At 41.3% G+C, this 12,962-nt stretch overlaps 1 protein-coding gene across 2 annotated transcripts in view; it reads right to left on the reverse strand.

Annotated features, from left to right (window-relative positions):
* Positions 1-12,962, reverse strand: part of coro2aa (coronin 2Aa) — a 34,401-nt gene that overhangs the window by 4,851 nt on the left and 16,588 nt on the right. For both annotated transcript variants that reach the window (XM_086211705.1, XM_086211706.1), the window contains exons 2-11: positions 10,720-10,920; positions 7,626-7,742; positions 7,130-7,279; positions 5,746-5,925; positions 4,965-5,081; positions 3,137-3,241; positions 2,957-3,053; positions 1,468-1,580; positions 1,279-1,369; positions 368-627 (exon numbers count right to left, since the gene is read on the reverse strand). In XM_086211705.1, coding sequence (XP_086067831.1) covers positions 368-627; positions 1,279-1,369; positions 1,468-1,580; positions 2,957-3,053; positions 3,137-3,241; positions 4,965-5,081; positions 5,746-5,925; positions 7,130-7,279; positions 7,626-7,742; positions 10,720-10,920 — 1,431 coding nt within the window. The remainder of the gene's footprint in view (positions 1-367; positions 628-1,278; positions 1,370-1,467; positions 1,581-2,956; positions 3,054-3,136; positions 3,242-4,964; positions 5,082-5,745; positions 5,926-7,129; positions 7,280-7,625; positions 7,743-10,719; positions 10,921-12,962) is intronic.

Genomic DNA, 12,962 nt, shown 5'->3' on the forward strand with positions numbered 1-12,962 from the left:
ACTTGTCTTCTTCTTGTCTGATATTGTTCTATGTATCGTCTATCTGATTTCCAGATATCCTGATTTCATTCACTCATTCATTCATTCATATTGTGTCACTGGTTTGCAGTCTGAAAGTGTGGAGCTGATATAATAATAATAATAATAATAATGATAATAATAATAATAGCAGTACAGAAGTAAAGCCATTTTTACTGATACATTTTTCCAAATGGAATTATGAAGGCAGGAAGAATAATTTCATCAAAAAATGTCGTTGACAAGGGTAATGAACAATGACATCTTTTTTTTGTTTTTTCCTGCAACATGATGAAATTTGTAGATTTATAAATGACGTGACCAGGACTCTACGAGTGGACTCGGTTACCTCGTTCTCGGTCCTGGGAGGGGAGCAGAGTCCCAGGTCTTCTCCGTTGCTGACAGCCATCCGACTCCTGTCGTCCTCAGCGAGACCGTTGTCCTGTTTGCCGTCTTTGCCGCCCAGCTGGTTCTGAATGTAGGCCAGCTGCAGCATGCCGGGTCGGCTATGGGACCGGCGGGAGTCCAGCGAGTTTCCAACCCCTTTGCTCAGCTCGGAATACGACTCTGCTACTTGACTTCCAGGTTTCAGAGACATCAGCACCGGACCTGGATGATCAGGATGGGAACAAGAGAGACGAGCTCTCAGGTCTGTGTACTTGACCTGCTTCACTCCGAATGACACGGACACAAAAACTGAGAGTTTTAGTTGCTCTCAGTTACTTTGCAGATCAACAATTTATAAAGCATTATGTGTAAGAATCTACTCAGCAGAACATGAAGTAGTATATATATTTGTACTTTTACTCACAGAGAGTAAAAATTTCAACAGTCAAGTAAAGAAACTTATTTTTTCTTCCACTCCTGGCGAGGAATAGCACCAACAGATGAGATACTTTAAACACAAATGGAGACCAAGGAAAAAACTAAATACACTTTTAATAAAGCAGTGAGAAAAACGCAAACAGAACTAAGATCACAAAACTGTTCACCAGGAGGTTCCAACAAGATATTGTTCAGCACGACAATAAAAAAAAAACTGCTCGTCATCTTTATTCTGTCAGATTGTTTAGATGTCTTTTAATAAAGGAAAACAATTCCATTTTCAGTCACATCCTTGATCCCCATTTGCGTTTTCAGTCTTATGATACTTTTTGTTAACAGCAGTTCACTACGCGCAACAGAACACCTGTCAGGCCATCCCTAATATTGATAAATGCGTGCGTGCACACACACACGCACACACAAATTAATTCTGACCTTTGTTGATGCCACTGAGCCATTCCTCTGCACTCAGAGCAGGTTTGTTACCAGCTGTCATTGGATAGATGTCTTCCTGGTACGACTCTGACTGAAAACACCAGAGTATGCCTCATGAATCAATCCACCTAAAAACCGTTGCATTTCTTCAACACGTTCTGGTTTCAAGCTGGGTTTCAGCACTCTTACCCTCCGAGGTACGATCATGGACAGAGGCTCGATGAGACTCTTGATTGTCACCAGTTTGTAGAACCTGAACACTTCGCAGGAGCTCACATCCAGGCCTCTCTTTGGCATCACACCTGTAGAACCACAAACGAAGCCAGAAATTATAGCCCTGTCAGGGAGAGTACTGCTATGTACTGCACTGTAGTACACTGTAGTGCAGCCTGGAGAGTTGTGTATTGACACTGATTAAAAAAAAAGAAGAAGAAAAAAAAAGCACATAATCCTTATCAATTTAAATACAAAACAATATTAAGATAAGTTGTATTAAAAAAGAAAAAGTCATTCACACATGAAAAAAAACACAGTGAAAGTACAAACAACACACAAGATTCATAAAAAAATGTGTTTCTTCTCTAAAAGTTCGAATGTTTCAATAGCGACCTCATCCAGAACTTGCAATGATCACATTAATGCTACTTTTTACACTTCAGGGATTTCCCCAGAATTTGATGTCGTGCCATTATGAAGCAGAATGTTAACAAAACAAAGGCACAGAGTGACTGTTGTCCACTGACACTGAACTACTAAAATCTGACCCACGTTGATTAAAAACCTTTTCATCCTAAAATATTATATCTCACATCCCAATATGGAGGTTCATGAAAAAAATCCTAAAACCCAGTTATAAGTTAGCAGTGTTCAGTGTCTGGTTCCCTTGTTTTTTAATGGGTTTTCAGTTAAGGCAGTTGTCATCACAGCTAGCTTAGCGCTCCCTCTGCTCTTGATATCTGTTGTCTCGCTTAGCCACTTGTTAGCGACTCGAGCTTAACATATTAAAACATTTAGTTGTACGGAAGTGAACAGCACACTCGTGAATTTTGAAGAATTTATGTTTTCACAGGGCGGCTGCCAACGAGTGGCTGAATGAAACAACCAACATTACAAGCAGAAGTACTGCTAAGCTAGCTTTACGGACGTGTAGTTCAGGCAAAGCATAACATTAGCTTTGTACTCCCACCGATTGTATTACTCTTCAAACATCATTAATGTGGTGCTCATTTGTCAAGATTAACATCAGGAACTAAATGCCTGAGTCTCATAAACCAGGCCTGGTTTTTGTCAACAATCAAAGTATTTCCAATGGCTTTTGGTTGAGAGAATGCATGGTGATACTAGCTTCCAAGTTTTCCTACAAAAATAATCCCTGAACTACAACTCTATTTGCGCAAGCAAAACATTTGAATTTGGGAGGCATTGCTGTCTGGGTGTTTGCAGGCTTCAGCACTTGCGGCGCATCACTGCATGACCTACGACCACTGTGCTTGGATCAGCTGGTTTGTTTATTCAAATCTTGCAGGTCTATTTGCACAGGTGTGAAGGAGTCAGCACAGGTAGATGACAGGTGAGCATCCGGACAGGTCACAATCAACACCCGCGTTCAACAGTAGAAATAGTTATAATATAAAAGCTTGTTAGTCTGTGTGTGTGTGTGTGTGTGTGTGTGTCTTACCCATCCCCTTCTGAGGTAAGTGGGAGCGGTACTCGGTTAGGTAGTGAATATATGGTTTTTCTGAGCTGATCTCATAGTACCTGATGTTCCCGTCGCCCTGAGACACACGAGACACATCTTTGACACAAGTACGATGGGAATGAATGTCATGACTATTTCTGGTTATTTCTGGTGACCCACCTTTCCGGCGAGGTAGAGCATGTGTGTGTCAGGATCGTAGAAAGGAAAGAGGACCCCTGAAGAACCATCCAGGTTTTCTTCTAACAAAGGCACGGACAGATCATCCTATGCACACACACACACACACACACACACACACACACACACACACACACGCACGCATGTACGCACAGTCAGAAAATCGAAAGCAACACGCTACAGCAGCACATACAGAACCTCTTGATATCAAAACATTCAGATTCACTGCTATATAAGATGCACTCTCCAGCGGTGAATTAAAATCACTGACCGCTCAACCCCTAATCCGGCTGTAATCCTCCACCCACTCTAACACATCAAAACACACCAGCAGACCACAGCAGAGCAATTACAGACTAAAATGATTTATGTATCTGTGTTTTACTTTTTTTGCAGATGATGCTGCGAAGAAGTAAAAACCTCTCATTTTAAAACAGGATCAACACATTTTCCAGAAGAAAGGTTGAGACAATTTATAACTCTGCCCACTAGATGGCAGCGTTGTGAGTGAGAGACGTGCTGCTGCTGCTGCTGCTGCTGCTGCTGCTGTGCTGTGCTGTGCTGTGCTGTGCTGTGCTGTGTGGAGCTGGAAGGAGCTTACACCTACAAGCTATTTGGAGCAAAAAATGATTTGATGGGTTGTTATGAACTGAATTCCACAGTTGGGTCTACATATTTCACTTCAATCACAGTTGCTCCAACATCTCTAATATTTTGTTTTTTCCTTTCCTTTTTTCACATTTTGTAGGAATAACTCTAAAGCACTTTTTCCATCTCCAATATGCTTTAGCATCTGCTGAAGAAGATTCAAAATATAATCAATTAAAATGTTTTTTGTGTTGCCTGAAATAAAATATCATAGTTTGCCACAGTGGTCTTTATAATCGGTTCAAGGTAAAATAAAAAAAAATAAAAAATTAAAAAACACATTTTCAACAGAAAGAAAATGGCAGAAACCTCAGGGAGAGATGCTAAGGAGCGATCCGTCTCCTAGGATGGATGGACATGAAACAGATGCTGCAAGTACAGATCAGCAATCGTATGCAGCCTTATGTTGTTGATGAGTAAATAACTTCATGTGTATGTCTGTATATTGCTTCATTATGTCAACTTCCAAAACATGATTGGTCCCAAATCTCTTCTCTCAGTGGAAGTCTTCTGACAAGTTAATCAATAGAAGCTTAGACCAGAGAACTGCTAACAGGGTGTACTGGTTGTTCCTAAATCCAGATTAATGCAGACTAGGCTTTTACCATCAGAGCACTCGCAGCACTCCCAGAATCAGAATCAGAGGAATAATCTATGCAGACATGTCTCTGGCATGTTTTCATGTTGTAGCCCAACCTTTGGTGGGACCTTGTGAAAGTCTTGGAGTGCCTCTGTCTCCTTGTTGTTTATCTATAAGTAGGCAGATGCAAATTCTTTTGATAGCATCGAGTCTCTTGCAAATAATGATTTTGCCTATTAATCCCACGTAACCACAACAAATACATCCTGTGTGCTTAAGTCTATTCTCGCCATTGGGAAGACGTACAGTATTCTCGACAGCTTTATCTCAAAGACTCTTACTTGCTACTCCTGCCTTACAACCATATATCACGTTTTTCACAATAAAAGCTCACTTGTTACACGTGGAACTTTTAGTCACTTGCTCAGTGTAATGTTGAAAATCTGACCACACTGAAGATATCTGATGAAGTGTGAACTAGCTCTGTGCAGTGATGAAATGCAGCTGGAACCACAGAATTATTTGGAGCGTCGAATAAAACTGTTTGTATTTTGCCACGAGGTGTTCTGCTGCCGTTCTCACCAGATCCCACAGAGCAATCTGTCGATGGTTCCAGCGCGACGTGCCCGATGTGAGGAGCATCTTCAGGTTTCCCAGGATCAGCACTTTACTGGCTTTGTGTGTTTTGCAGTTGGCTTCCTGCAAACGAGCAACACAACATTCATTGATTTGACTGTAGAGCCTTTTTATGTAAGGTAAGAGCCATATGAGAGGGTCTGGTCCATGTGATCAATACTTAACAACACAGCAATGCTGTTTCTATATCAACATCAGCTTGTTTGGTAGCAGGAGGAAGTGAGAGTGGACTAATGTAAAGACTGTTGAGTCTCTGGCTGGTGACCCCGGGACAGGCCAGCGGGAGGTGTGAGTTTTGGCTGTGTGGTGCTGGATGAGTGCCTGGGCGTCTGGGCAGGGAAGATGGAAAGGGAGCATTCCCACTTATGTAATATTAGCTGTCGTTTTATGGTGAGCTACAACAAGAGCTCAAGGTTTTCAGGGTTTACAGATTTCAAAGAGTTCTTTATAGGGAGAACATAGTTGAGAGACCAGCACTGTAAAGAACTCTTTGAAATCTGTAAAACCTTGAGCTCTTGTTGTAGCTCACCATAAAACAACAGCTAAAGTTGTGAAAGTGGGAATGCCTCGCTCCTTTCCATCCTCCCTGCCCAAACGCCCAGGCTCTCATCCAGCACAACGAGCAAGGGTAGGTTTCATTGTTTGGCATTAAAGAGACATATGTATGGTAAAACTTATTTGCAGGTAAACAAATGTGGTGCGACTGCATGGCTTCTATCACGCGTACCTGCAGCAGGCTTCCTGAGCGAGGCTCCATGAGTCGGACAATCTTGTCCTTGCAGGTGGTGGCGATGAGGCTGCCGTCCGTGTTGAAAGACATGGAGAGGATCACATCCGTATGGTGGCTGATGGTCCGCACGGGATTCTTTATCACCTGCTCCGGACAGTCAAGGTTCCAGATCATTACCTAGACCAGACAAACAGACAAACACAGATGTTTAGGATCCAGGAGTCATAACCCAGGATTATATTCTTAAATAAGAAAAAAAAAATGATCTGATTAGATCTCGAAATCTGAAAAATAAGAAAAAAAAGAAACGCTTATCTTTTATACTGCATGTGTAACTTTTTATCAGTCAAATGACACCAAATGCGTGACTGCGCTCCTTGTAGATTCAGAGATACAGACGTTTCCTTCTCAACTTTTGTTAAGAATGACCCACATCAGAGCGATGGTTTGTTTAAACTGTGCAGGATAAGAGTTGCAGCCAATATTGCAGGAATAAAACAATAACTTATATTTTCTTGTTGACCTTCCAACTTTTGGAGTTTGTAACAGGGACGACCCACACCTGCTATATAACACCCACCACCACCACGCTTAGTTATTTCTGTTTATTCTATGTTTTTTGGTGTTGTGGTATTATGGTGGTACTATTCGTTCTGTTACTGCTTCTTCTTCCTGAAAACAACGTACAATTAAATATACTGTGACTGTTAATTATCAGCTGAAATGAATATCAGCTGAATATCTCTGGGTCACAAGAAATGGAAAATGTTAAAAAATAAACAAGGATTTTTGTGGTAAAATTTTAATTTATTCTAGAAATGGAAGTGGAATGCTAGAAAAAGGGGTGTGTCATACTTGTTCAGTCAAGTAATAAAATCTGGCGTGCGTTACAGGGGTCAAGGGTCATGGAACATGAAAGTTACTGAAATACTTGTGTAAAATACATTTATAAAAGGCTAATAAGTTACCATGAAGATATTGAAACTAAAATAGCTTTGTCTTAGTCAAACAATAATTTCTGTTGTTTACAGGCTATGAGCAAGACAAACAGTAATAACCACGGATGCATTTCAACACTTATTCGATATCTATTTATCTACTCAACCTATTGGACACTCTGGGATTGGAGAATAAAAACTTCACTCTGACTTCATAATTCACACTGAGACTCAAGTATTAGCACGTATGTCCCACAAGTTGAAACTAGCCAGAAAGACTGAGGTGTGTGCAAACCTTCAGAGCACATTCTTGACAACGAGCATCTTGCAATGTAGCTGGGAGCGATCTTTATCGAGAATCGGTAACGACAGCTAGGCTGCTATAAACAGCTGAGACCTGTTTGGTCACATCTTGGCATTGGCGTGCATGTGTCAGTGTTAACCTTGTAGTCGTAGGCTGTGCTGAAGAGGATGTTGTTAGCAGTTGGGTGCCACTCGATGAGGCCAACTCTGCGGCTGTGACCCTGCAGCTCCTTCCAGGGTACCGTAATGTTCTTCAGCACACCATGAGGAGGTATATCCCACACTTTCACCTGGAAACACACACACGTCACACCTCTAAAGCCATAAAAGACAAACAAAAAAACAACTGCAACACAGACATGATTTAAGGATCCAAAGCTGACTAAATATGAAAAACAAATGGCACATCCCTAATAAGAGGAAGAACCTGTTGTCTGGTCTCTTTGCTCTTCCTGCCTGCAGGGATTTATTCTCAGCTACTCTGCCAGGTCACAGCTGAGGAATGTGTGGAATGACTTCTACAGTAGTTCATCGTGAAAGCTCAAGTGTGAAGTAGGAAAAAAATAAAAAGATCTCTAGACTTCTATGCACACAAACCAGGGAAAATGATCAGGGGGTAGTTGCATATTGACAAACCATTGCGTCCTCGGAGCAGGAGGCGATGCAGTAATCGTTGAAGGGGTTCCATTTGATGTCTAAGACGTTGCCCCTGTGGCCTGATACTCGAGGGTGGTGAGGGTCCACTTTACCTGTCTGATAAGCCAACACAACAAATAGGAAAAACAATCAATGTACTGACAAACTATTGTTGCACTTTTCAGATGCGATATATATAAAATCCGTGCAGATCGATTAAGTACTTCATCCTGTCTTGCTGCAGTATTGCTTTAGATTATTCTTTACAGCTTTCATCTTAACGTTCTGAGTACTAATTGAACATACACCCATTAACAACTGCAACACAGAACTGAAGAAGAACATTTTTCTACATAAATTCTATTTAGTCCCTTGAGCTGCATATTGACTGTTTTTTTGTCACTGACATGTGAATACTGACATTTTTTGTGTATTTTTGTGTAAACAAGCACAAACCAGTGCTTTCATACAGAGTTATCGCTATCTCACTCAACTAACTACAGCACAGTGTATTAATGGTTACTCACATTGTACATAAAAGGGTTATGGTACAAAAGGGTCGCAAATAGTTAAAGTGTTAGTAGTAGTACTGTGTTATTACTATGAAATTTGCTTTAAACTCTCCTCGTTTGTTATGAGAGGTTGTTAATCATGCAAAAGTTGTTTTTTTTTTTTATCACTATCGAGAGACTTAAACAGGTTTTCTTTTTCTACTGTTAGCTACTCCAGGATGTGTCCTGAAAGTGAAATCAATTCATCAACCGTGTCTTTGTCAAAACAGCAGGAAAAACTGACTCGAAATTACACAGAACATACTTGTACAACACTTTTCAGATTTAGGTTTGAATGTCCTCTAAGGTCATGTCCTCAAAGCATGTAAGGCCTCGAGTGTCCGTCTGTAATTTTAGAGGTTTTTTTTGGTTTTTTTGTAGTTCAGTCCAAATACATGGTGCTGCCAACATGACGAGTATGTGACCCTGGAGAAGATAGGAGACATTTGGGGACGCTGCAGTTTCACTCTGATATTAAAGATGTATAAACCTAAAGCAGCATTAAATGGGATATTTCTATGTGGATCTTTTTTTTTTTGTTCTCAAAGTATTTAAGACATGAGGCACTGACGTCCACTCTGGTGACCTGGTGCAGGACAGATATAGGTAAAGATATAACGTAAGAATGGTCTTTTCTGGTTTTAAAGGCTGTAAAGTGTAATTTCCTGAACGCACCAGAACTTATAAGTACTGTTAAAGTTGTTATAAAATTTGCTTTTACCCACCTAAAACATTAGTTCCACATTAATGATTGTTTATCAAAAAATCTGTTCTGTTAATGTCCTCTTGAAGATCCAATGGTCATCCCTTCATCAGCACCATGATATCCATATTAAGATATTTAGTCAATAATATCGAGATACCAGGTTTTCTTCCCCGTACTGCTCACCCCTAGTCTGCAGTAACAGACGCTTAAACAGGAGTACAACACTGACATATGATCCCATATAAATAATACCCATTTACTCAACCGGCAGATGCAGGGAAACACAAGCAAGTAAGCAAGTTATGATTCTGAACTCTGAAGGGAAAATCTGGCTCTTAAGCTGCTAAATGCTAACCATTTAGCTGTTTTTCTGTCTGCTGTTTGGGGCTAAGCAGGAAGAACACAGTGGGTTTATCGGTGCATCCTACTTCGAGTCAAGAGGAGCTGCGGTCGTTTTTGTGCACAAGTGACAAATAATCTTTAAGCTTGTTAAATAAGGTCCGCTGTTCATATAAAGTGAGAAATTAGCCAAGCAGATGCAGAGAGCTATCAGTCCAAACATGATGGGTTTACCTTTGCAGGTTGAGACAGGGAGAAATTACACAAAACAACACACAGATTGGAGAATTCACAGTGAGGGACTGCACACACACTACACACACACACACAAACACACACCTGCAGGGCAGATTACTACATGGGAAAGGTGTGTTTGGAGTGGAATGGACATGGATTTGGAGAAAAGTTACGATGTATCCATTATCAAGTCCTTCCAGCAAAGTGAACAAATACATAATGATTGTGTGCCTTCTAAGATCCATGTGTGTTGTACTTTCTCCAAAGAACAATAGCTTATCTGTAAGTGCACACACACACACACACACACACACACACACACACACACACACACACACACACACACACACACACACACACAGGTGAGACGTGAGGGTGGTGGTTTCACCTCTTTGAGACAGGAAAGAGCGGGGTGGGTGAGGGTCACGGGATGAGTTATGTCATTCCTGAGCTCAAATGCAATTCCAGCTCATGCCAGGGGGGTGGTGATAACTCTCCAGGAAGAATCAAAGGAAGGGGACAGACGGAAGAAAGAGGGGCGAGGTGCTTGTTTGGATGAATCTCTGATTAATCATGTGTAAAAATGCCAAGAAGACTGTGATGAATCTGGTTGGTGAGGACAGAAAAATAAGTAGGTAGGGAACTAAAGGCTATAGCTAACAGCTACCTAGCTTAGCACAGCGACTGGAGTGACAGCAGTTTGTCCTCCTTCTATCCAGAGAGACTGGCACACAGAAATACCCAAATCCAGAGAGTCTCATGGATAAACATAACATCAGGTCAGTGAGGCCGCAACAGTGTACTAATGGGGCAGTAGTAGTAGTAGCAGTAGTTGTAGTAATAGAGCCAGTAAAAGCAGCAGAGACGGACACTGTCTGTACAAATACTGATTGAATTTTGACAGAAATATAAATATCAATATAAATGGGAGTTCCTTCTAAGTTTTTGGTAGATATTTCTAAATCAATGCAAAATGTGACCAAAAGTCTAAAGCCATGGGTTTAAAAGGTATTTTTTTTCTTTTCAGCTCAACGTTAAGTCCATTAATGTTGGTATGTGCATGACATAAAAAAACAAAAACAAGATTCTCGTCAGCTCCAGTACTTTGCAGCTGACCTTCAGTGAACACATTAGACCTCCCACCCTTTTTATCCTTGTGGAAAAATAAACCCCCTTTGAGATAAATGTCTGCATCCATTGACTGTAATATTATTGACTTGAAACTGATGTTAGCATGCATCCATCAGACGCAGGTACTCACATGATGGACAGACAAGACCAGGAAGGCCCCCCCACCCGCGCACTCTGTGATAACTGCCAGGAATCGTGGGTTGGCGGCACAGAAGTTGTTGTCCTGGACGCTGCGTGTGATTGGCACGCCATCGTAGCAGCTCTCTTTGGTGGCAGCTTTACCAAACACGTGTCGGAACTTGGAGCTGCGGTACTGAGGGCGCCATGTCATCTGAGAAGGAGACAGGGAGACGGAGGTCAGTCAAGGAGAATGATCCATTTCTCACGGTTACATTGACAGGGCTTTTTATAGGTGTTCTTATTCCTGCTCTTTTCTCTTGAGTGAAAGACCGAGGAAACATCAACAGAAACAATACAACATTAAAAAAATATTTTAGAAAAGGGAAGAGAACAGACCCCCATATAAACATCACCTATTTAATCATATATATCTGAACTTAGTAGAAAATTAAAACCTTTTATTTAATGTAAATGACCTCTCTTGGGTGCTCACACTTTAGAAATCACTAGTGTAAACAAAAGCTTACACCTTCATAGATCCCTTTTATCTGAAGTGTTAGAAGCCAGAAAATGTTTCGGTGGTTCTTTACTGGATTGACTAATTTATCAATGGAACATTCATTTAATAATTAACATCAGCTTGAAGGATCTTGGCCATGCACATGCTAGAGCTCTGAGCAATACCACTCAAGAAATGTTGTATAATTTATGTAATTCATATTTCTATTGAAGGGCGGCATGGTGGTGCAGTGGTCAGCGCTGTCGCCTCACAGCAAGAAGGTTCAGGGTTCAAGCCCCGGCTCCAGCACAGGATCTTTCTGTGTGAGTCTCCATGTTCTCCCTGTTCCTGTGTGGGTTCTCTCTGGTACTCCAGCTTCCTCCCACAGTCCAAAGACATCAAGAGGGGACGAGGCTGATTGATACTCTAAATTGACCGTAGGTGTGACTGTGAGTGTGAATGGTTGTCTGTCTATGTGTGTTGGCCCGATGACCTGTCCAGGGTGAACCCCGCCTCTCACTCGAGGGTGCTAGAATAGGCTCCAGCCCCCCCCCCCCTGATAAGTGGTAGAAAATGGATGGATGGATATTTCTATAGAACACCTTTGGTAGCAGAGTGATTTCAGTCATTTTTCATGCATCAAAACAGTTAGACTATGAACATGGTGACCTTAAAAGAATAAATGTCATGCTTTGGTGAAACAAAACATCTATATGATTCAAAATCTGGGTGTACTAGGGTCACGACAGTTCCCTCTTGCTTTTTAATGTTGGAGATGAAAATATTGTTTTCAGTGTTTTCCTTGATTACCATTTGCTGGTTTGCAAATGCGCATTTGGTCTCATATGGGTTGTTTTTAGAATATTCTTCCAACAGTCAACCACAGGCCCTCAGTGACTAAGAATCAGAAAGCCTAAATCCTGAGTCTCTTTTAACCGTTTTCCTGATGCTAGTCGGTGCATATGTCATTATTGTGAGAGATAAGTGGCTCTGGTCCACTGGGACTGAGCCTGGCCAGCCAGCGTGTCTGCTCCGCTACTCTGCCTCCCTGCTGCATGGTCATTACTTATGAATTAGGGGTGGGTGAGGTTGATGGACAAGATGTAAGCGCAAAAATGAATCCAAACAAATCTGTCTGCGGAGAGAGTAAAGAAATAAAGAGGTAATAACAAAAGGACAAGGAAAAAAAAAAGAAAGACGGCAAAACAGGAGGCAGAAAATGTCAAAATACGCCTCCCTGTCCCTAAAAACAATGACATCATTTTCATGATTTATGATGAGGGCCCACTGGCCTTTTAGATGATAGCTAAATAAATCTAAAATGCAAACAGAGTGACATCAGAGTGGGTGTAGTCATAACATAGGCATTTTGTCAGCATGATACAGGTGTGGCTGCAGCAGTTGTGCTGGTTGCAAGGAGGTAAGGCCAAGAATGAACATTACAGGAGGAGAAAGTCTGGTTAGAAAGAAAAAAGAAAAAAAGAGGAGAATCCCACAACAACAGAAATAAATGGGTAAGATAGTCACTCTCCGGGTCTCGGTTTACTCTGCCGCCTCTCACCTTCCGCCCTCGGGCCATCATAGAGAGCCAGGTGTTGTCAAGTCAGTGTTTCACAACGACTGCAGGAGCTTCATTAAGTCACATCCAGCCGAACTATCAGAATACTCATTTTCTGTTGCATAAAAAGTGAAATACTGAAAAAAGCCATGTCTCAAATTTGACTGTATTGTTAGTTGTCTTCTCACATGCAGAG

Source organism: Aulostomus chinensis, chromosome 8, assembly GCF_037954235.1.
Source record: "Aulostomus chinensis isolate RoL2024-O1b breed Wild chromosome 8, RoL_Achi_v1.0, whole genome shotgun sequence".
Classification (NCBI taxonomy): domain Eukaryota; kingdom Metazoa; phylum Chordata; class Actinopteri; order Syngnathiformes; family Aulostomidae; genus Aulostomus; species Aulostomus chinensis.